The sequence below is a fragment of the Kryptolebias marmoratus genome, linkage group LG19, assembly GCF_001649575.2.
Source record: "Kryptolebias marmoratus isolate JLee-2015 linkage group LG19, ASM164957v2, whole genome shotgun sequence".
In the NCBI taxonomy this organism is placed as follows: Eukaryota; Metazoa; Chordata; class Actinopteri; order Cyprinodontiformes; family Rivulidae; genus Kryptolebias; species Kryptolebias marmoratus.
In genome coordinates this window covers 21269505-21294896 of record NC_051448.1, presented here as the reverse complement: position 1 = coordinate 21294896, position 25392 = coordinate 21269505, and the positions used below count along the sequence as shown (strand labels likewise).

The 25392-nt window shown below is 37.7% G+C and overlaps 1 protein-coding gene across 1 annotated transcript in view; it reads left to right on the top strand.

The window, feature by feature from the left end:
• Window positions 1-25392, top strand: part of tnfrsf21 (tumor necrosis factor receptor superfamily, member 21) — a 65660-nt gene that overhangs the window by 36524 nt on the left and 3744 nt on the right. Inside the window, exons 4-5 of the mRNA XM_017439546.3 lie at window positions 10110-10375; window positions 22940-23210. Of these exons, the coding sequence (XP_017295035.1) occupies window positions 10110-10375; window positions 22940-23210 (537 nt within the window). The remainder of the gene's footprint in view (window positions 1-10109; window positions 10376-22939; window positions 23211-25392) is intronic.

Genomic DNA, 25392 nt, shown 5'->3' with positions numbered 1-25392 from the left:
AGTTGTAAAAAAAAAAAAAAAAAAGAAATGAGGGTAAATGGTCTTCTAGATATCATTTCTTTGTTTAACATTAAAATTGATCATTCTGAACATTTTACTGGTGTCATGGCAGAAATAATAAGGGAAACAAAAATACTTCTTTATAAAGAATTCAACTTAAATAAATGTTGAGAAAAATGCTTTTTCTTCTTTTTAGTAATTGGATGTCTAAAAAGATGCTTTAAATGATGTGACTGTGCTGCTCATTCACACAATATCACCTTTCTACACACTCACTCACACACAGTCATAAATGACTAACAAAGATCAAACAATCAGATGAGATTATTTTCACATCCTAGTGAAATGCCAATGTTCCAGGCCGCACGTCAGTCTGAGACTTTCCACCATACATAAGCGTCAGTGTTGGTTGTGATCATAACCAAGGAAAAACAGCACCGTAAACTCTTTAGACAAGATCAGGTGAAAGCAGTTGCACTGGGTGAGGTCCTCTGCCATATGATTTATAACATACATTTCCAAATAAAGATGTGGAGGCAAACATGAAGGAAAATAACATTATACCTGCCCACCATCCTTCCTCGTTAAACATCCACACCTTTAATAATGCCAAGTTCCACATCCAAGCCCAGCGGGACGCCATGTGTTAGAATATACTGCTCTGTGCAGTATCAGGGTGGGCCCGGGTAGCCTGCTCTCTCTGCGGCCTGGGACTGGTTGTGGCGAACAGAATGAGAAGCGGTTGTTGCTTGGTTGGAGGTACACTGTGCCTGCTGTGCTCTCACACAACTGCACACATTTCATTAATTTAATTTTGTGTGTTATTAAATTGGAATTAACATGAGAGGACTGTCATTCATTTAACAGAATGATTATTTGGTCAGACCCTGATGCACACATCTTGCTTTAAACCATGCTAAATGCACTTACAGAGGTGAGACAGTGGTGGGATAGCAATATTTTTTCTTTGCTTTTTCATATTTGAGTGCTAAGTTTTATTCCTTGACAGTTTTCTGTAACATTATTTGAGCATTCTAACACAACAGTCAGTTTAGATGCTAAAATTTAGTAGTGCCAAAACGTGACTATGACATACACTGAAACATAGATAAAACAGGTTCCAATTGATGAGACAAGGCTTCCACTCAAATAGGCCTAATTAATTAAATTATCATTTAAAAAAATAAAAATAATAATAAAAAAACATCATGCTTTTATCAGCTATGAGAGCAAAGCAGACGAAGTCAAGACATATAAGTTGATTAAAAAAACTGGAGGTAATCCTTCAAGAATAATGCAACAGAATGTATGTGGGAACAAATAGCAAAACCAACCAAAAAGAAAAAAACCCAACAAAACAAAACAAACAGTTTAACTCAAAGTTGCTGGTCATTTAAAAATAAAATCCATCATTTAAAGATAATTTATCTTTGTTTCTCTAAAGGTTTTATGATGATTGCTGTCCTTTAGATGATCTCCTGTTTTGTAATGTTTTTTCTGCAGCTTTAGTTAAACAGCTAGCTTTTCCAATTATATTTCTTTTCGATTCCACTTCATTGAACCAAGTGCAACATTCCCAGTTGCCAAGAGCTAGCAAATCCAGAGTTGATGAGCTTGTGCGCTGAGTGGTCTTTTTTGTCAACAAATTTAATCTTTTAATTGGTCAATAATCTAGAAGAAACCACTGATAATAATCCTATAGCAATGTCATTTCCAATGACATTTAGAAAAATTGGCATTTTCAGTGCAGCTGAAGGTGGAGGTCTGGTTCTAGCTGTGCCTCCTACATAATTTAGCCAGGGATCTGATTGGTTGAACAAACTGTCTATGCAGACCTATGCTTTCATTTGTTTTAGTGGTCTGGGGATTTTGACATACATACTGAATACCATAGGTGGAGAAATCTTTCCCCAGAGACCATGGGCAAAATGTTCTGATTGGTTATGGTTTTTTCCCAAAATGACTTCAACATGCAGCACTATTTTTTTTCTTAATCAGAAACCACAAAAACAAATTCATGTTGCAGTGTCATTAACAAACAAGCCATGGATTTTTCTCTTTGTTTTGAGAGTATAGTCAAGTGGTCATGAATCACTCAATTAATCTTAAGGCTCTTTCACAAGATAGCTCAGGATTTCTGAATGGCAAGGGGCGTCGAAGCCAACCCATCCCCGCTTCTCCTTTGTGCTGTGAAGCAAGATAGTTACAGGGTTGAAATGGTCAACATGTGAAAAGGCTTTGGTATTGAATAATGTAGTGATGACGTACGCCTTCAGCAACCACACAGCTGTGGGATTTAAGTGCCAAAAAAAAAATATTCCGAAGAAGGAGAACTCGCAAGTGTTTTTTTTTCTTACATATGTCCTAAGTGATTGCAAACTGGGGACAACATTTTCGTCTTAAAAAAACAGTGGCTTTCAGCTGCATTTTGAAGCATACAGTCGTACATTTATTTGGAGTATTTTGTTGAAACCAGACACAACCACTTGACTTGACAACACTGAGCTCATCCATGTTGTGAGAAATGTTGTGCAGGAGTGTCTGTCACACAAATAAAGCATTGAGCGACATGTAAAAGCAGCGGATCTTTGTTCCACGCCTCCTTTGGTTCTGCCCTGCTTGCTTAATTTCTGAAAGCTTCCATCTATGCAGGATGTGGGTGGATTCATCTGTGTTTTATGAATGGCCAGAGCCCCCCTAAAAGACGTGTGCCCATTTTGCAGAACTGTTTTATGAAAGAGCCTTTAGTTGTCACCTTCTTGTCCTGAGTGAGTGAGCATCAGAAACCCCTTGTGAGAAATTGAGGACCCATGGGACCTAGAAGGAGTAGGAATGATGGCAAAGAAAGTGGTTTAAAGTGATTCTTTTATTTTACTGGCATGCCTACTTGATTACATTATGAAAATTTTCAAAATTAGCATATAAAACAAATGTACGAGTGCTTCAAGAAATATTCTCCTGGCCTATCCCAGAACCATTTACCACCCAATGGCAAGGTTTTAGTTCTGACAGCACTTAAAATTTTGATATAATTATCAACCACTGTGTTTAAGAAACACTTTTGCTAAGTATTTTCCTATTGAAGGAAGCCGAAATAAAGACATTGAAGTCTTTTCTGTGAAAAAAATCTCATCACTCCTCTCTTGATTGGCTTCAAGTTGAAAAATCAAGAACTGCATTTAACAAGCTTTACATATCAAACTAGTCGAAGATGCAAACCTGTATTTTCAGCAAGAGCTGGAAGCGGGGCTTAAGGAGACAATTACAAATAATGGGTTTAATGTTCTTTTTATTTTTACGTAAATGTTCAAATGTCACCAATTAAGCCGGTCACATTCCTCAACAATGTCAGCTTGATAGATGAAGTCAGATTTTGATATCACCACTATACCATCAAGCTGCAATGTCATCTTACCCTTTCAAGTACTGGCCATTACAGTTCTGTTACTTCTGCATTTGGTGGCTCAGAGGGGTAACAGTAGTGGGTTGACTTCAACTCCTTCGTGCGGCTTCATCCATTCGCGAATCCCATTGAGGTGGTCAGAAGGCATTTCAGACCTGGCTGGAAGTGTTTTGTAAAAGCGACTTAAGATTGATTAAAAAGTAACACATAGAGATCTAGCCTTATCCAAGATTAACACAACTGCTTGGGTGAGTAAATATAGTTAAGCTTTAGGCATTTAGATTGTGAAATCAGTAGAATATTGAATTATTAGGATAAAAATCTTAATAACAAACTTGTTCTTTGGTTGCATTTATTTAAGAAAAAATATTCTTCATATTGCATGTTATCCTGTGTTTAAACACGACTTTGTATTCCTTTCATGAACCGACTACTGTATAAAAATGAACAAGAGCTGGTTTTATCCTCATCAAACCGATGGAAAACAGCCAAATAAATTAATACAAGAGGAAAGGTAATTAGCAGATTTGCTCTGCCAAGAAGAACAAATAATGTTTTTGCACAAATGATAGTATGTGACAGGTTTTTTTTTTTCTGGTGCAGCAACCAAATATCATATCATTATGCTGTCCTATACGCAAGTGAAAATGAAGCTTTCCTTTGCAATGCATGTTCTGATGTCTCAGTGTGTTCCATCCTGGCAGCCGTTTGTCATATTAGATGACAGTTTAAAATCTCCACACGGCACAAACATTACCCACAAATTAACTTGCTCTATTATCCTACTTCTGCAGGTGAACACAACACATGTGCAGACTAACACACTGAATCATTGCCAGACTTTATGTAGGTCATAAAAATGAGTCCAGCTTGCTGTGGCAGTGAGGTATGAAGAGCAGGGGGATTTCTCCTCTGTCGCTGTGTGTTATGGTCAGCGAGGCGGATACGGCCTGACAGGGCCTCTGGTCAGAAGGTTGGCACGCAAGCTCTTCTTCACCTCCCTGCAGGATCATGCAAGTTTATTCATCCTGAACAGAAGTTGGAGGATGGACTGTACATGTGTGCATGTACTCTTGTGTTTGTTTGCATTTGGTCAGTGTGAATGAATGGGTGAATGATTGTATTGCGAAGCGCTTTGGGGTCCTTGGACTAGATAAAGCGGTATACAAGTGCAAGCAATTTACCATTTGAAGCCATTTGGGGTAAAGATACTTAGTAAAATGAGGTCACATGAAGCTTGATTTTTAGGATTATAGTTGTTGATGTTATTCAGATTTAGCTATAGCTTAAGCATTAGCATTAGGCTGACATTATTTTCCTGTTTTTTATTTTTCCTTCCTTTTATTTGCATTCTAATTCTGCACACTATACAATTTTATTAATTCAGCTTAGCTCATTCAGGAGATGGATGCTATGACTTTTGGTTTTTGTAACTTTTATACTTTTCATAATATTTAACTTCATATACAAAACTATTTTTCATAGAAAAAAATCTGATTTGTCCTCAGTTTCTTTGAAAACATTGTATTTGAAAAAAAAGACATTGTATTATGTCTTCTTGTGCTATGTTAACCTTTTAGCTAGCCTTTTCTTACTTTTAACCTTAACTAGTGTTTCACTACCTTTTAGCTTTTAGTTTACCTTTTGTTACTTTTAGCTTTACCTAGCCTTTTGCTACTTTTAACTAGTATTTAGCTACTTTAGTTTTTTAACTAGCATGTTGCTTATTTTAGCTTTTTACTAGTATTCCAGAAAAGGTAACAGCCAAAAGAAAAAAAGTCTAGTATGTTGCTTCTCTTAGCTTTTAGCTAGTATTCTGGTTTTTTTTTAATTATTATTATTATTTTTAGCGTTAATGAGTTTGTTTCAGCTTCTTTAGCAAATTTTAGAAAAGTCATTCAGCACTCAGCATTCACACAGCACTTCCACAGAAAATGCAGTTTCTCTACTTCAGGATTAGAATTTGGTTTAAGGGGTTAAAACAAAACTGTGTCAGGAACGGTGGAGACGGAGGCGAACCCAGAACGCAGACTCATAGTTATAAACAGAAAACTAATTTATTAAACTAAGAAACAAACGGAAACCAAAAGCTGACGTGGCAGCAAAACGAAAAGCAAAACAGAGCATGAACACGGAGCAAAAGAATCGGGACAGGACGGCAAAAACAACAAGCAACCAACGACAAACATGAGACAAACCTTAGACAATGGACCAGCCAGGTATGGAGAGAAATGACCGGGTTTTAAAGTGCAGAGGATAATTGTGGTAAGTGAATTCAGGTGTATGGGAGCAATCATGGGCAGGTGGAGATGGGCGTGGCCAGGAAACAGCAAAAGGGTGACTGGGGAGGAGTGAATACAAAAGCACAAACATGAGGAAGACAGAACCCAAATGAACCAAGAAGAAAACAAAAACCAGAAAACTAAAAATAGGAAACAAAACCCAAAATACAACCCAGAGAACTAAAATAAAATCAAAACAAAAAACAAAACCCAGCAAAAGCCAAATCACCACAAACTGAAGCTTTTATTTCAGATAAAGAAGGGTGTAGTCTATGAGACATGACAAGGCATGTGTTATTTGGTTATGTGAGTTCTTTAATTTCTGAGTTTATTCAGTTGTTTTAAATGTGAGTGCTCGTCTGTATGTCAGGCCATGAATCACTACTAAGGCCTTACATCCATTTAATCAGTCTTCTCCAGTCCGAGGGAATCAGCCCAGATTTGTTGTATGGAGCCTGTTTACTGCCACAGACAGTAATCTGGGATCAACCCGATGCTTATCAAAATTAAAGGAATTAATTCTGTGTGTATGTTCTGTTAACGTCTGGCCCTGTCATACAAGAAGCATTACTGGGTAAAATGTGCTCAGACTTAATCAGCAAAAGTCACTGATAAATTCAGCATGTTTTTATTTATGGGAAAAAAAAAAACTAAAACTTTGTAATTATAGAGCCAAAAGAGCACTTTGTGGCCTTCAAATTTATTGTCTGAATAAGACCCTGTCTACATGTAACAGCATTTTGCAAATACACAGAGACTTTTTTTTTTTATTGTTATAGCCTTGCATTGGTGGATACTGTGCCTGAAGTCATGTATTATGTTCATGTAGTTAAATTGACAGCCTCGCAGCCAATAGTTGTTCAATGTGACCCAAAGCATAAGTTCTTCTTTGTTCACAGTTCACAAAAAAGTTTTGGTTTTTGATCTTCTATGAACCATCCCTGTCTTTTTTTCTTGTATACATACTGGCCTGGCATAGTTACTACAACGTTTGGCTATTTTCTGTGTTTTTATGTGACTGAGAAATTAAAAACAAAAAGTCCCTTTTTCCAATACATATTAAAGCTGTTTGGATCTCCCCATAGTGTTGCAGCAGTACAACAAACTCTCAAGTGTCCAATAACCCATGAACATGTGATTTCACTTCAGTGTCCACTACCACAGAAGAAAAGCTCTAAAGTAAAGCTTTGTTTACACTAATGTGTCCAAAAATATCTCTAACATAGCCAGTTTAAAACACTGTCCCTGCACGAACCAGTGAAGGCAGAAAACAGAGGTTTGGTTGATTGTTTTTTTTTTTTAGAAATTACTATATTTCTTCAGTTTGTCTGAGCATCTACTGAGGGAAACATCGTGAGTCAGAGGACACACAGTAAATGTGAAGACTTTAAGATGTTTGTCATCAGTTCTAAAAGTATCTATTAGGGTTCTTAAATGACAGATGGGGTGGGCATTTTGTAGAGAAAGCACAAGTTAATCTTGTGCTTATCTATGAGACCAACCGGAGAATCACTTACACTTAGATGGTCTGAGTACTTGATGAACATCAGATGTTGACAGATTTATAAGTTCATAATGGTTAGAAATAACAGGTATTTATTTTGACCACTCGCTATTAAAACCTTCGACCTATTGTTACACAGTTTAACACCACAAGTTCATGTGATGGTCGTTGACAGGACTTGATTTGCACAGAACCTCTGTTCAAGAAAGAAAGAAAGTAGGAAAACCAGTGAAATGTCTTTGCATTAAAAATTGTTAGAACACAGTAAAATGGGAAATATTTTCAATACTTGTGCTCCTCTTTGGTTGATTAGGACAAGATTAAATCTCATGTGCCAGTTTGTCACTATTACAATCTGGCTAGAGTAGCAGTGCCTAAACAGTTGGTATTCAAGATTGGCAGTGTCTCTGTATTTAACTACTTCCAATGACACATCAACTGTGTGTCAGCATATTTTAGATCTGAAATCAATGGTGTAACATGCTGCATGTTGTGTATGTTTAAAACTAATATAAAAAAACTGTTACAGTGAGAGAAATCTTCAAAATCTTAAGAAACTGGCCTCAGTACAAAAACCTTCAGATCCCTTTTTCACTGAATGACAAGACTATGCTCTCTGCATGGCCTAAACAACCTAACAGAATGTGGCTAGATTGTAGCAAATTTAGAACACCTTAAGTGTGAAGGCTGTTACGCTCTTAGTTCTGTTACGCTCTTAGTTCTCACCAAATAGGTTGTTCTGTGCTATTTTCTGTGTTCCCAACAGACTTTCCTGCATCCTCACAAGGCTTTTTGTCAGCAGCACATACTAGAATACTACTGTATGTACACTTACAAATGCACCATGCCCCAGGCCCCACACAGGTACAACTCAGACCACATCAAGATGCAGCTATGCCACGCTACCCCACGCTAGTTAGGCCAATGTGGCAAATCCAAATTTTCTCCATGACCAAGCCACACAGCCCCATGTCATGAATACATTGCTACCATGCTCTCCCATACTCCATGCAGGACCCTGATATACTGCCACTACAATAATAAACCACCTCAACTTTTCTATGGAAGTTTTGTGCATACTCAAATCCCTCAACAACCTGTCATGACCCATTGCGCTTTATCATCTTTAATGGGGAGCCCACTGTGTTCTTGATGCCCTGCTGAAGACTTCACCTAGACCCTGCAAAAAGTATTCTTAATCTGACTGTTTTTTTTTAAGTCCTAGCAGGGTAGTCACCCAGTGTGAAGTGTCTGTATCAGGAAATATTGGATAAACATTCTAACTGATCTAAAAAAGTTTAACCAGCAAGGCAACTGGATTTTTGGAGGATTTGCAAAATCACAGAAGAGTTTGTCTTGCTAGCCTTTAAGTTGTGTATTAGTGGTGACATAAAAAGTGTAGGCCAACCAGGTTTCTCTAACTGGAGCCAGTGCCAAGTTTTAGGTGTAATGGCAAACAATGGAGGCTCCAATTTACTGGCTGGTTCTGCTTGTAGCTATCCAGACAGTGGAAGTTATGCTGCTTTGAAACCTTCTTTAGCTATTTTCTAAAGGCATGGACTTTTTTAAATTCTTTCTACTGAGAACCTTCCAGATGATTAAAGGTCGACAAACCAGCTTACATATCAAGTTATACAGAAAAGAACGCTCTGAGTGCTCTTGAATTTGGTAATAAATAAACAAGTACAGCTTTTTGAACATGGACGCAACGACTTGTTTGCATCCAGAGTTGTTTGAACATGGACGCAAAGAGTTGTCAATATTTGACCTCATGAATCACTAGTTGTGTGTTTTACACAACACAAATGTGTTGTGTAAATGAAACTGTTTACTTGACTCTGAATGAACATATTCTTTTCAAGTACCACAGTTCCATGTGTTTTATTGTCACTACTGACTGCTTTAATACCAGAATAATGCCAAGTTTGATTGGTATGTTTGTGTGCACTGCAGTTTGAGTCAATCTGACTATCTCAGCTAAAACAAACCCATTACTTATTAGTTTATAAACCCAAGAATTGGGGAAATGGAGACATTAAATACATTCAAACATAAAAGTAAAAAATGTTTAAGTTTCCTATAAAAAGCAAATAAATCTAATGGTTGTTGAGAGAGTTCATAAAACTCCCAATTGGTGCAAATTGACAAGACGTGTGGCTAATTGACCACCAGACTAGTATATTTTACTAAACTGGTTTAAAATAATTTGACTAAGACAACTAGGCATTTCTTTATTCTGTGCCGTACAATTTACATAAGTCAATAAGAAAAGGCCAGTTTAGTGCCCACGTCTAAACTTTTTTTTAATGTCTGGTAACCTAGTCTAAGACTGTGTGATATTACTTGGCTGAGTTTCTCAGGTTTTACAAAGTGCCCTCTGATCCACAGAAGACATTACACAATTCTTACCCAGCTGAGTGCATTTTAAAATAGTGGAGAGCCACCAAGTAGCTTTCATGCTGCTTTAAATGGGCCAATTTTGGCAGTAATCCACATCTAAAATTTATTTTTTAATTGTTATTTTTTTGTGACAAATGCACACAAAGCAGTGATGCGCAGTTTAAAGGATGATGTTGTTCTTTCAGCTTCTCCCTTCTTCATGGGTTGTCACAGCAAGAGATTCAGATGAAAGATTTAGCAATTGTTTAACGCTGGATGCCCTTCCTGCCGCAACCTGGGCTCAAACCTGCAGCCTCAGGATTACAAGGCCACAACACTGACCAACAAAAAAAAATGATAAAAACTTTAATAGTAAAAAATGAGAATTTGAGCATTGTTACTTCCTAGCTAAACAGATTAACGTAACTGTATTTGCCAACTTTCCTCACTTCATGTGAATCAGTTTTCTTGTCTTTTTATGAATTGAATGGTTAATTATTGGTTTAAAAAAAACATCCTATTTCACTTTTTTTCTGCTCAGGGGTGGATATCTTGAAGCTTGTGGCAGCCCAAGTAGGCTCCCAATGGATTGACATCTATCAGTCACTGGGCAACGCCACAGAGCGTGAGGTGGCAGCCTTTTCCAATGGCTACTCATGTGATCATGAGCGGGCGTATGCTGCGCTGCAGCACTGGACTATCCGAGACAGTGATGCCAACCTGGCCAAGCTGATCAACGCCCTGCACCGACAGCGCCGTATTGATGTGGTGGAGAAGATCCGTTATGTCATGGAAGACAACTCACAGGTAAGTTGTACAAACAAAACCTTCATTTGTATTTATTTGGCCTTTCCTAGAATGATGTAATCATTTTTCTTAGGATTTCAGTTGAAAATATTTGTGACCTTCTGCAGTTTTTACATATTTTATATCATTGGAGGGGCGTACTCTAGTACACCCTGTTCTCTGCATACTTGTCCCACTGAAATCTAATGTGGGAGAAAGGTTTTGGCCTGCGTTTCTATGAAGTTAGTCCCAGAGGTTCTGTTGTATTCCTCACATTAAAGAAAAACTATTTTGAGAGGATGATTTGATGTTTAATTGTGGTCCATGTTGCTTCCTGGCTATTGAAAAGATTTGGAAAATTGCTTGATAAGATAAGCGAGGTAATGAGATAGTGGCATGAATCTGGATCACATTTCAGGTGGTGTGAGGCCAGAATAAAGGAACTTCACAAAAAATCACAGACTGAGGAGATAGCAGAGCTTAAAAGATGTGTGACAAACCAAATCAAAGTTCAAAACCCTCAATCTTAACATTGATGGGTACTGGGTAGCTCTTCTACTCTGAGTGATCCAACAAATTAGCTGTGCTTTAAAATAAGCACCTTTATCCTGTTATTCTGTAGTCTATATATGTATATTGTGTTGGGTGGGATATTCACATAGGAATACAAGATGTCACTGAATAGTTTGATGAACGGAAAAAAATATCTGAATCTTTATAAGAAACTGTGTTGTGCGCAATTAAATGCATGTTTTTAACCAGCATTTATGGTTTCTATAAGATAAAAGCCAAACAAGTAAGTTTTTTTTAACTGATGAAAGTAAAGTGGGCACCATTCACTCTTGTGACATTGAATAACATTCTACTTGAGAGTGAAAGGCAGCCACATAGAAAAAAGGGCTCAAAGGAAAAGAACTAGGACAAGAACACAAACACATGTTCAAGTGTCACACCAGAACTGGGCTCCAATAGGAGCCTCTGTAGATTTGTCTAAGCCAACTCACTCAGTTCCTGTTCGGAATGGACAGTGATTTTCAAAATTTGGAGAGTTGTTAAAATATACAAATTTGAAAAATTCATGCAACTGTCAGTAATGCTACCATGAGGTAGAGGTACTGCAGGATGTTTCTTAACCACCATGATGGTTCCCCCTTCCCCCACGTCTCTTTATGTTATTATAGGATACTGTGGTCATGAGTGAGCTACACCTTTACTGGCAGAATGCATAAATAAACTCTAGTTATATAGCGCCAACAAGGCCATTCAAAGCCCTTTACAACACAATCTGTGCCCTCATTTACCCAACCACACAAAACTAATCTAAATAAGTCATTCTAAAGAGTCTAATCAGTGCCTTGCCCAGGGACACTTTGACATGTGACTGCATACTGGTGGAACCAAACCTCTGACTCTCTCACTAGAGGACAACTGCTCTAACCACTGATCCACAGCCGTGGCCCATGTACATGTACATTCCTTCACTACAACCCACTGGACCAGTGAAAATGAAGGACAGCAAAGCAGACATAGCAAAGCCATTGTTCTAGCAGAGGCGTCTTCAGTAGGAGGACTTGTCATGATTTGAGGAAGGATAAACCCAAGAATGCAGAGAGACACAGAGATGGACAGAACTAGACGGGGCACAAAGCCATGGAATGCCAGATTGCAGGTAATTGAGAACTGATTGAGAGTTTAAAGGCTGGGGCTGATCAGGAGATGGTAAACAGCTGAACTAAATGAAACAGGGAGCAGGTGTAGATGGGTGTGGCAAGAATGAGAAGCAGAAACCGACTGAGGAAAATTACACCAAAATTTTCGTAGCTCTCAAATATTTTTCTCCTCTGTTAATGTCTTCTGTTTCAGGTGAGTTGTTTCAATGACAGTTTAATTACACCAACACTAACCTAAAACCAAATGTTCTTTTAAATCTGTCAAAACCCTGCGTCACACCAACATGCAGCTTGTTTCATGCATGGATTATGGCTTTAATTCAGTAAACAGCTCACCAGTCCAGCCTTGCTCTTTCAGCCCCTCGAGAACAGCATGTTATAGCTTTTTACTGTAATCACATATTCGATCCTTCAACACTATTTACTTCCCTCCTCTTCTTTGTCTTCTTCTTTTACATGTGCGCAATTAATAAAAAATTAATGTTCTTGTGTGCACTCCTCAAGGTCAGCACAGCACACTAAAAGTTTTGTTCTGGTAAGAACACACCAGCCGGATGCCATTAGCTTTTCATCAGCATTTAATTATCAAAACATCATCTCAAGTAAAGGATTGATCCTAGATAAGATAGAGAGAATGAAAATTGTTCAGTGAGGAAGATGTATAATTTGAAAGAGAAATAACTTAAAATGAACTTTGATATTTTATAAGTTGTCTAATTGGGTCTGTTTTCATGTTGTGCAGAAAGAGAGGTCCATAAAAAATGGGCTGCCCAACTGGAAAGCCCTGAACTGTCTCACTGCCAAACAATAATGTTTAGTACGAAATTGCTGGCCACTTGAAGCTGGTTCCATCCCTTTAAACTCCCATGTTAATTTGCCCACTTTACAGCATATAAACAGTTTGGTGCTAAACAAGTGGCAGACATCCATTCCATTCACTTTCACCCAGTGAAGTTAAAAACTCAGATTCATTTTCCAAAGGGCATTCTCTAGCTCTTCCTGGGAGATTATGAGGGATTCCCTCCAGCAAGTTCTGGGTCTGCCTGAGGGTCTCCTTCCACTGTGACGTGCCTGACAAACTTCCAAAAGGATGCAACTAGATAACATCTTAAACTAGAATCACTTGACGAGTGCAAACCTCCGCCAAGGCCATAGGGTCATTAAAAGAGGCTGACAGTTTGGGTATTTCACAGTCGTTCCTGGGCCGCGCCATGCCAGTTATATGGGACGGCTTTACCTGTTTAATGCCCAGATATATTAAAGTCCCCTACACTGTGGCTGAAACGCTTTATTGATGTGCAGCAACTCATTTTTTTGACATCAACTATTTAATAACCTAGAAGTACTCTCAGAGAGCAAATCTCCACCTAGGCCATAGGGTCATTAAAAATTGTATGATCCAGATCGCCACCAAAATTAAAGCATTTAGTTTTTTTGTGACAACCCCAACATTAGGTGATAGATAGAGGGATAAACCAACCAATCAACACTACTGAAAAGATAACCTCCTTGGCAGAGGTACCAATGCAACTTACAGTCTGAAGAAGCTGTGGTTCAACTGTGAGCTCCTCCTAGATGTTCAGGTATCCCCCAAAAGGAAGTCATTTCAGCTGCTTGTATCTATGATTTTGTGCTATGAGTCCTAACCAATATCTCATGACCAGAAGTTAGAACATAAATTAGTAAATCAAAACTCCTTTTCTCACACAAATCAAAGCTTCTTATGCAGTAAAACAAAAACAGCAACAAAAAAACTCTAGTTTAATTTCTATTTTTTTTTTACCATGACAGCACACTTAAAAGGCTTTAATACTGGCCTTTGATTTATTTTATAATGAAATACCTACTGTATGAGCGACAGATTTCCAGTGGACCTGCTTGGTACAGTATATTGAGGTTCTTATGATTTCAGTGAAGGGGTGGATCGGTGTTGGATTTGATGCATTAAAATGGTTGTCAAGAAAGCATCTGGTTATTTCTTGGTGCTTGTACCCATCTTTGTTGTAGAACAAATGTGTGCAGAAGAATCAAATATCTGGTGGAAAATCAAAGAGAAACCACAAGACTGAAGGTTCTTGTAGAAAGAGCAAAGTACTGTCATTGTTTTTTTATGAAATCTGAACCATTACCTGCTGGTATAATGTTTTGTTTATATACAGGGCCTTCAGCTGATTATGGAACTAATAAAAAACAAACTGGAGAATGTAATAAAGCCAGTGGATTACTTTTTTCAAGTGCTTTAGAACACATAAATGGATGGGTCAGTGGGTGTTTTTCTTTAGGTTAACCATCTGTGGTTGATTGGGCCACAGTTTGTGCCCCAGTAGTCTTTTCTTCTCTCTATGATTCAGAGTTATGGTTTGGTCTCAGTGATGTTTTGGATGACTCTGCTTCATGACACGTTAATGATGTCAATTGTTTCATTGTTTTGTATAGTAACTCCCCCACAAATGATTAGACTTTTGTACAAACTCCATTTCCCTACTGCATATCCATTTACCAACTATGACTTAAGGTTCTGCAGGTTTTACTGAAGTCTTCCTTATCTCTACTCTGCTTCACTTTATGAGCTTTCATCGAGGTTGTGATCTGTTAATGAACGGTATGTTTTAATTGGCTCTTGGCAGGTCAGTAAGACTCTTGGGGAAGCATGTTTGTTACATCACCAGGATATTAGAAACCGAATGTTGCATTGTCACAGTATCGCTAGTACTCTAAGTGGAAAATCTGCATGTCAGCTCTTTGGTGGATGTTTCTATTTTTGTCTTTGTTTCTGCGTGAGAGCTGAGACCAGAGGGAAGACAAAGGGACTTGCCTCTCCTCAATCCTTTTTTAATTTTTGCTCACGGTAAGCCAAGAGGCATCTTCTGTAAAACGTGTCTGCAAAGCAGAGAGCCAGTGCAAAAACCTGTCCAAGGATACATATGGTCACCACAATGATGCTAATACAGATGTGGGTAAATATGTAGAAAGCAGCAGTTTAAAACTTTTATTTTGCATAAACCAAGACCTACAGCAAAACAAGCTCACTAACCACAAAAGCTTCAAATAGATTCATTTGAGTCAAAAGATTTATTTTCTGTATTTATGCTAATGGACAAAAAAAAAATATAAAGACATACCGTGTTTTCAACATACTCTAATGCATCGCATGTAGGAAGCCTAAAAGTCTGCACTGGGTTTTAGGGATTTGGTAAAGTAGCTATAAACACAAATGCCCAGCAGCACAAAAAAGGTTTAGATTTCAACTCAATCAAGGATTATACATAAAATAACTTCTCTTTAAAATCTTGTTTGGAACTTTTTCTCACTGTTTCTTGTCATCAGAATTTGGCGAAACAAGTGAGAAATCCCAGCCCTTTATGTAAATCCCAGTTGGAGAAAGTTGGACTGTAGGTGACTGAATGGACGATTTAATATATTTTACAGTTTTTACACAACTGCAGTTTAAGTTTTATGATTTTTGGATATTTTACCATGGGTTGTTCAGCTATGAGTATTATGATGTCAAACACTAATATTTGGTCTGCCTTAACGTTTAAAACTTTTGACAACCAAACCTTTTTTAGTCCACAGATTTTACAATTTACTTACACATCAGAACGTAAAAGGATAGCTAAAAGCTAAAGTAGCTCAAAGTAGCTAGAAGCTACAAGCATCAAAAGGTTAGCTAAAAACTAAAAGTAGCTAAAGGCTAGCTAACAGTAGCTAGATTTTCTACTGTTTGATGAAGCTAAAATATAAAAAGTGCATCCATAGCGAGATTAAAAAGGATATCCACAAAAACACTTTAAGTTAAAAGTTAAAAGTAATACAATTTTTTTTCTTGTGTCTGAGACTAATGTTTATTAGAGATCCTGCTGTGCTTGCCTGCTTCTATGGTCCTGGCATCAATAAGTACAAATAACTGATTAAAGCCACACTGTTTCATTCCAACAAGTCCCCTGTGCGTGGCTAATGGATGCAGGAAGGCTGAAGGATGCAGCAGACAACTGCGGAAACACAATGAGTCAGCATAAAAACAAACAAAAAAATATTCACCATATGGTACTTTTAAACAGTGCATATCAGAGATTGTAATGTTACAAACATAAAGTCATCAGTGTTCCAACAAAGAGAAAGCAATCGAGGTAAACCCAGATTGCACAGTACTTCGTTCGTTGTTTCACTTTTAATTTAAAAATATTTCAGTGCATGTGTGTGTCTGTGTCCTGCACCCTTCACGCTGCTGCAGTCTGCCACCTCTGTCAAGTGAGTCTCTGGCTTAGTTTGTGTGTGTTCATAGAAATTATCTGTGTAATGGACACGTACTGGGGTGTGTATGTGTCCCTAGCAGGCCCATGTGTTGTGCTGACAGAGGTAGTCAGCAGCTCACACTGATCCTTTTTTTGCACACACACACATTAGCCTGGGAGCTTTCTGGAACAGCCGTTCTGTTCTTCTCCTCAGTGACCCTCTTCTGCACCGTCATCCTCTGCATATGAGCTGTGCGTGGCTGGGGGTGCAAGGAAACATGATTCCAAGATACTTCCACAGGCTTTCAGAAGGTCTACATAGACATTGGCTTGAGTCTCTGTCTGGGTGGTCAGTCATGCTGTAGTGAAGGGACAAAGCTGGTTCTGTTTATCGCTGTGCTCTGACATCATGCAAATATTGTGATCGGCTGTGTTGTTGATTTTTCTTGTCAATTTTAACAAGGGCTAATCTTAGCAGCCACTATATAATTTAGGACTATTGCCCCTTTCGTGGTTTTATTTTAAAAAGATGACAGCGTCTACATGGTTAGGATAAAGACGTGGTGATTTATTGTCTACAGACCCCAAGTCCTGCGCTGAAAAAAACTTTTTAATAGAACAGAGGCTTTGGATACCTAAACTAATGCGTCTGCTAATTCTGCTAGTCAGAAATATTTGTGTTCCTTAATTTTCATTGGTCCAATACGCGACATAGAGGAGCGTTCAGGCTATTGAGTCTTTGACTAACCCAAATAAACATTTAACTGCTTTTTCAGTTTGTTTAAACTGGAGAAGGACCAAGTGAAGTTTTCTGGGCCAACTCCAATTGTGGATTTATGTAAACCTCTGTATGGCTGAGTCCAATTTTTTTGGTCAAAACTAAAGTCCGGTGGTTAAGTTTCTGGACACACTTATATTTCTTTGCTTGTACTTAAATCTAAAATAAATTTTTTTTTAAAGGAAGCGGAAACCACAGCCTATAGTACTGTAAGGGTCCTCTTCTTCAAGGGTGTCCAAAGTGTGGCCAATGGGTCATTTGCAGCCCTGAGAGTGATTTTGTGCCAGCTACTCACTTTTTAGTGCTTCGACCACCCTTTTAGGAAAGGCCATCCATGGTCGTGTGGGTTTAGAAGAACAAAAACTCTTTCTGGTGGGGTTTGAACTGATAGTCCACAACACTTTCACTTTAAGGATCAGATGACCTCCTTTTTAGAGACTATTTTTAAAGAAAAGTAACTCATTATGCTTTTGGTCTCGAGAATAGATAAAATGTATTTTTCAAACACACAAAAACTAAAAAACAAATAGTCCAAAATAAAACAATAAAATAAAAATAACTGAGTGTTTTTCCCAACAAAAAGAGTAAACTTTTGTTCCTTTACTAAAATAGGGTGTGTTTACATTGTTGACAATTTAAAAAAAATCTAATCAATGAATTAAAATCTCCAATTTTGGTGCCTGCAAGTATTTTTTGATTTGACAGTTTTGGCCCACATGTCAAAACTGCTCCTTTTCTAGCTGAAAAGCAAGGCTAGTCTCTTTATGTTACAGATTTAAAAGAGAAAATTGTAAATAATCTTACTTCATCATCAACAAATTACGTCTTAAATCAACTATGTCACCGCGTTACCACCCTACTGACTTTGGTGTTGAATGGTGGGTCTAACAACAGATGTGATGATTACACAGGTGCTTCATACCTCACATTTAGAGACCCATAGAGCCAAATGTGCTCTAACTCACCATCAATCGGGCCTCCACAGGACACCTCTTAAACTTTGCTTGAAGTCACACAAGTTTTAGATCTGTGTGATGAAAGTGTCAGTTTTAAAAGTTAATGTAAGCGTGACATCCTGTCCCTGAGATGCTTTGTTTATCATCCCGTGGCTCCAGTGTTCCTCTATATTTGCTTCTAAAAAAAGTTATTTTTTATAACAGCTATGGTCAGAGTGTCTTCGCCACAATTACTGTAAATATCTTTATTAGCAAAATGGAGCATGTTTTTTTTCTTGCCAAAATTATGCATGTTCTGTCCCAAGAAACCAGATGTTGTGTTTCCGTGTCATGTCCTGAGCAAACAGATTACACTTGATTTAATTGGCTAATTAGAAATTGATTTGTTTAAATCAAAACTTGTTTAGCTCTGCCAAAACTCCCCTCTGCTACAACCTTTAGGCTCTATGTAATGAAAAACAAGACATAATCACATGAACCAACCCCCAAACCAGTTGTTACTGGGTCAAACCTCAGGTCGATGATCACACCAAAGACAGATGAGAGGGACTGAAAGAATGAGTCAGAGGAAAGATATAGGAAGAAACAGAAACCAAAGGAAAAAGAAATCCCCCCACCCTTTCCTTCCTAGCAAGTCAAGAAAAAAAATAACAAAAGAGGATCGAGGATGGAGGGGAAACACTGATAAAAGTGTGCTGGTATTTGAGAGGGAGGGTGAGATTAGTGACTGCAGGGGATGTTAAATGTGTCACAGATTCTTATAGAGGCCTAAAATAGAAACCTGATTCAGTTTGTTAGAGATGTAAACATGATGCTTAACCCAATTGAAAATCACATGCAGGCTTTAAACTTCTGATTATCCTGATTACTGTTGTATCGAGGCTGGAGTCTATTCCAGCTGCCACAGGGCAAGATTCCCTCTGATGCCCCAGCTGGCCTCTACTGTTCAAAGAGCTGCATTTTAGGTTAATCAGTGAGTCAAATTGGCCATAGGTGTGATTGTGATTGTGGAGGGTTATTTAGTTCTTGACTAGCCAGCTTTTTCTCTAATGGCAGACTGGTCTGGCTCCATCATCTCCAGATCCTGAGCTAATAGGTATAAAAGACAAATCACCAACATCCAGGCCGCAGTCTGGTTCCAGAACCAAATGCAATCTTGTCTGAACTCATACCGATTATTAGATTTGGATGGAGTATTTCTTTTAAATTCTGCACAGTGTTTTCTTTGCATTCATGGAAAAGAAGTTGACAGGAGGCATAGAGCTTTAATCCCGAGTGGATAGATTTCAATAGAGAGTTTTAAAAAAAATCTTTGACCAATACAGTAGATTCAGAGACAGTGGCAAATATTAAAAGCAATGTACATTGTTACTACAAAGTCAAATAGCTCAAGCAGTTCACTAAAATCTTAACTGAGAGCACATAAAACTATTTATCTAGGGCCCCAGATTTCTGACATGCTCATCCAATGTCCATGAATGATACAGCACTATTCAAAAGTCACAGTCTAGAAGAAGTAGTTAAAAGTTCAGCTCACACGGGTTGAATTTGAATTAATTTAATTTCATAGTTCATAAATGAAAAGTTCTAAGTTCACAGATTCAAAATCAAATAGTTTGCATTCATTTATAATTTTGTTTTTGTTTTGATTTCCTGTAAATCATCACATGTAGAACTTTAACTCCTAACAACAGTAGGTTAGTAAAGTATCTAACATGCGGGAAGTTATGGTTAGTTGAAAAGCTGATAATTTTTTGCTAACAGCAACTAACTATCACATAGACTGCAACACTATGTGTACAATAAAACAAAATGGAGCTCCTTTCATAATCAACATTAAAAAGGCAAATGAGTCACTTTATCTTGTATGGAAAGATTTCACTCAATTTCCCCTTTTTATTGAGGTGTTGGGATCTTAAAAGTATAGCTTCAATCCTTACTCCTACCCAGGTAGAACTAAGAGTATGTGCAAATTCTTATCTGGTGTCCAAGGAACAAATGAATCACTGATCAGTAATCTGTGAACAGTTGAACAGTCGACATCACTGTTCTCACAATGGTCTCTCTGAGCTGAGATCACAGGATCTTTCAGGTTCAGTCAGGTCGAAGAAAACTCAGTCTACACAAATGTTGCAGAACTAAAGTTACTGTATTTTCCATCTATTTCAAACATGAGATCTCATTGACTTCTCTTATTTCATTAGAGCACTCTTAAGAAACTAGAAAGTTTCTGAAGAAACTTACAACAGGACTGCATGTGTGCATGTTCGTCCCGACTGACTGTCGCTGCAAAAGCTGATCCGTTGTACACATGCATCATAATGGGCTGATTGTTGACACACGAGGAGTACAGCTGTGAAGTTTGAACTTCCTACTGCACACGGTTATGAAGGTAGAGAACAGAGATTCTAGTGACCTTGACCTTTCACCTCATGACCTTAAGCTGTAAAGGGCAATCCCTAGGCTCATCGGGAGTGTACCTGTGAAGTTCCACGTTCCAATGTAAAACCGTTGCAGAGTTAAACCCTTCTTTGACATGTGAATATGACTTTTGAACTTTGACCTTAAATTCCGTAGGAGTGATTCTTGACCCATGAGGAGTCCAGCTGTGAAGTTTGACCTTGCTAGGGTACACGGTTACAGAATTAGAGCTCACTGGCTCTTGTGACCTTGAACTTTGACCTTGTCATCTTTAGCTCTAAAGGGCAATCCGTAGACCCATCGGGAGTCCAGCTGTGAATGTTTACCTTCCTATATAACATGGTTGCAGAGTTAAACCCTTCTTTCACATGTGAATATGATCTTTGACCTTTGACCTCAAATTCAGATTGGTTTTTTCATGACAACTACATTTCATCTTAGCAAAACAACAACTGTTGATTTAAGAAACAACTAATAAATTATTTGTGCTTTTTTAGTTTCACATTAAGCATAAATCATTATTACAATTAAATTTAACACAAACAGTTTAACATCTAAATTATTTGAATTACCATAAAGTGCAATAGAAATACCTAAAGTTGGTTAAATTAAATATTTATGAGCACAGTACAATGCATTTCTATTGCTTTACAGTGTTTGTAACAACTGCTTTAGCAAAGCTTGCTGCTAGCAGAGCAATTAGATTAAATGATTTTTCCCATTTTATTTTACAGACACAAATGCAAAGATACAATGTGCAAAAACATGTCAGAATGCTGAACAACACTCTTATAGTTCGGACTGTTTCTTTTTTTGTTTTTTGTTTTTTAAAAGCATCTTGCATTAAATAGCAATCATATTATCATACTATTTCACTCAAAGATGATAAGAGCCATTGCAAAGTAGCCTAACTTAATGGAGTCTCCAAACTGTCAAAACTTGAGAGCAACAATCCTGATGTTGCACCACATTCTCCGGTCACAGTAGTCACAGAATACGTTGCAACACTGGCACATTCATAACAGTCCTTTAAAAGTCCACCCTTACAGTGCTGCTCATTAAACTCTCCAATTTTCTTCTTTACCAACCTCAGCCATGCTGTTAGCAGCCGTTCATTGACCCAGTGAGGTGCCTTTATGTCATTCAGCAACTGAAAACTTGATTTGCTAAGTTTAAAGTTTATCGACAAAATGAACTAAATTTAGGAGTGCATTTGTGCACAACACAAGCTGTGAATCGATTAATAGTACATGACACAGAGTCATGGGCTATTACGAAGAGCCAAACTCCAAAGCAAATTATAAGAGCTTCAGAACACTTGAAGAACTGGTATCAACAATTACAAGAAAGCTTGGCTTCTTAAAAGCAAAGTATTTAAAACTAGAAGCACTCAGAGAGCACAAACTTCCCCCGAGGCCACAGCATGATTAAAAGAAAGTGTGATCCAAATCGTAATCTAGAACACCACCAAAATGTAATCCATTGGTTTTTGAGACAACCAACCTTTCCTGAAAATTTTATCCAAAATCTGTTCTTTGATTTGTTTGTCTGTCTGTTAGTAAGATCAGGTAAAAACTAACTGACACAACCAAAAACAGAACATCCTTGGTGGAGGTAACAAAAGGGTCACATGTAGGAGCTTAGACAAGTTTTTAACAAAGAGGTTACCTGTGAGCTTGACATTTGACCCCATGAACCTTGAAATCAACAGGCATCATCTTTGATCCAGGTGTCCAGCTGTGACATTTAACATTCCTGTTATAAAGTTGCAAAGTTAGAGCAGAGGCTGATTTGTTACTTTGACCACCAAAACTTAATCACTCGTTCCTTGTACCATGTTTGACATTTCATGAAAATGTGTTCATAAACTTTTAAGTTATCTTGTACACAGACAGACAGACAGATGCTGCTGAAAACAACCTCCTTGGCAGAGTTAAAAATTAGGGGCAGTTTTAAATGTTTGCACAGTACTGAATATATGAACTATCCACTTGCCTGCATGCACTTAAACTAAAGTCCTCTACCAGAAGCCTCAGAACTTGAAGGTTTTCTGGAGTACCTTTGCTGGTTGTTGGACTGCACTTCTGTTCCTGGAATCTGCTGGAGCCAAGCTTCCAGTTTGGGTCCAGCACTTCAGTAATTAGATATCATCTATTCTAGTCTATAAATGACTTGATTTATATGCATCTTGCTTACTGTGTTCTGAGTTTACCAGAGTTTCCCTTGACCATGGGTCAAACCTTTAGTCTTCAGTTTCCAGCATTAACCTGTAATATATGAAATAGCCTTTCATTTGACATTATATCACAGTGAATAGTCTCACAAAGGGATCCTGTTGTTTGGGCCCATTTGGGTTTGGTTAAAAGTTCAATATGTAAACACAAAGGTCAGACAAGCATCCAGCTTTGTCTTATCCTCTAATCATTGAGGCCCATTTCTCATCTTGACCACAACTGATAGGCTTTCCATTTCTTCTTTTGCCTCCTCTTCCAATCTTTCTTACATCTTTTCATTTCCATCCACAGTTTGACATCAACCAGCTGACGACCTCAGTGAATGTTAGCCAAAGCCTCAGTCCAATTCACAAGCTGCTGGAGTCTCCTAGCAGCGTGGGCAGCACCAGTGGAAGCAGCACCAGCGGGAGCATTGGCCGAGTCAGCGGTGTGTGCACGGCCCTGTCACCAATGGACCGCACCAAAGGCTTCTTCTCTGACGAATCGGAGCCCCTGCTTCGCTGCGACTCCACGTCCAGCAAGGAATCTGCCCTCAGCAGGAATGGCTCCTTCATTACCAAAGGTAGGATTTATACATTAGAGGGACGTGGTGCACTTTGTCTTTACATGTCTTAAATCAAATCAAATTAAGAGCATTTAGATCCACTTCTTTTGTAGATCTAAAATGTTTTCTTTAGAAATAACACATTGTGAATACACATTCTTTATGAAATGTTAAAATAACTTTTTAGAAAAAAGTCAGAGGATTTTCAGAAAGCCTTTTGCACAGTACCGTGCATGCCTAATGATCATCCAGGCAGTTTTTTGTTACATACATACTGGAACTAAACCAGTGACGAAAAATGTGTTACTTTATGAGTTTGACTTAGACCATGATTCACTACTTTTAGTCACTGTGTTGCAAAATAAAACAAATCCCTGCTGACTCACTCCTGCCTGGAAAACTTGCCTAATAGATATCATTTTATAGCTTTTATATTTCACATTAATTATCCTGACATACTTGAACATGAAATCACACAGGTCACAAACAAACACACACACTTCTGATCAGGTTTGTTTAGTAACCAGTCGGAGCGTTAGTTTCAAATGGATGTGTGGGTGCTGACTGCCCTCATGTGGTCATTTAGGATATTTATTCTAAATTACCTTAAACATCTATATAATCAGTAAGAAAAAAAAAGTTTGCTAGTAGAATTTATGGAAATGGAAAGATCAAAACTAATATGACAAGAACTTTTCTGTAACATAAGTATAATATACTTGCACATGCTTATTTCAGCCACTCTTCTTGTCATCTTTTCAGTTCTAAATGCTGTATTTACTGAAACCTTTTATAACTTGTTATTTTTTACTTCTTTGAAAAAGCTTGCTAAAGATGAGTTCGCTTTGCGTTCTGGAAGATATGGTTACAAAATAAGCGAACAAACAAAAAAAGCAAACATTGAATTCCTTTGGGACATCTCTCTGAACACTTGAATGACTCCATTTTACAGAGCTTAGCAAATTTAACCTAACCATAAGGAACCAAACTAATTGTGTTCAGTTTGTTTTTTTTTTTACTTTTACACATGTTAGTTTTTTATCCCCCAGTTTCACATTTTACTGTCAGCACTCACATTAATACAGTTTAGCCAAATTTCTAACCTCTAACTCATTCACTGTATCTCTAATTGCTCAATAGTTTCAAACTACTTATTTAGAAGTTGTTGTTAATATATTTAAGTCAGTCTTAAAATCATTTCTTCTCTATTTATGTCCAGTGAACAAAGAGGAAGAAATGGTGTTGCACAAGTACCAAACATTTGTCATTTCACATTCTGAAGTACAACTGCTTAGCTGTGGAAAACTGTACCAATGTAATCAATGCATTAACTATTTTTGGTTTGGATCAACTCTTTTTTTTTGACAATGCTCTCACTAAATGAGGCTTTCTAGGAGATAATTTGTCACCTAGTGTTTTACCACTGGAGGGCAGCAAACCCAGCTATGAAGATCAGTAATGGGCTGGTTTACAAGCTGCTGCTTTGTGACAAACCCATCAGATATAGTTTTAAAGGTCATATAGACAGCTGTGTGTGGATCCAGGAATATTTGCAAACTAAAACCTAAGGGTTAAAAATGCAATTAGTTGTCAATACACAGTTATAATTAAAAACAATGCTTTTTAAAATCAGGCTTGATGTAACTTGACAATACTTCTGCCTATTACTATTTTCTGACACATAAATTGGTAATCAACGTGGATTTACAAGAAGGTTCCAGGAAATTTTCAAAGGGATGGCAAGATGAGGGCCACCGATAGCCTTGGGGGTGGCACATTAAAACCAAAACATCACATCATTTCAGGAGTTACACTCCTGGTTACAAGAGATTATGTCTCATGACATGCGGTCCTAGTTTTTTAGACAAAGTAGGACTGGAATCTGCCTTTAGTACAGGCAATAATACACAGAAATTCTTGATTTTTTAAAAGGGCCATGATCTCCCTGGAACATTTCAAAATTTCCAAACACTGTTTTCTTAGTTCTTGTTAATTACCACAATTTTATTATTTCTACACTGCTTTCAGCCCCCTAGTTGGACACACACCTACAGGTGCTGGTCATAAAATTAGAATATCATGAAAAAGTAGATTGATTTCAGTAATTCCATTTAAAAAGTGAAACTTGTATATTATATTCATACATTACATACAAACTCATATATTTCAAATGTTTATTTCGTTTAATTTTGATGATTAC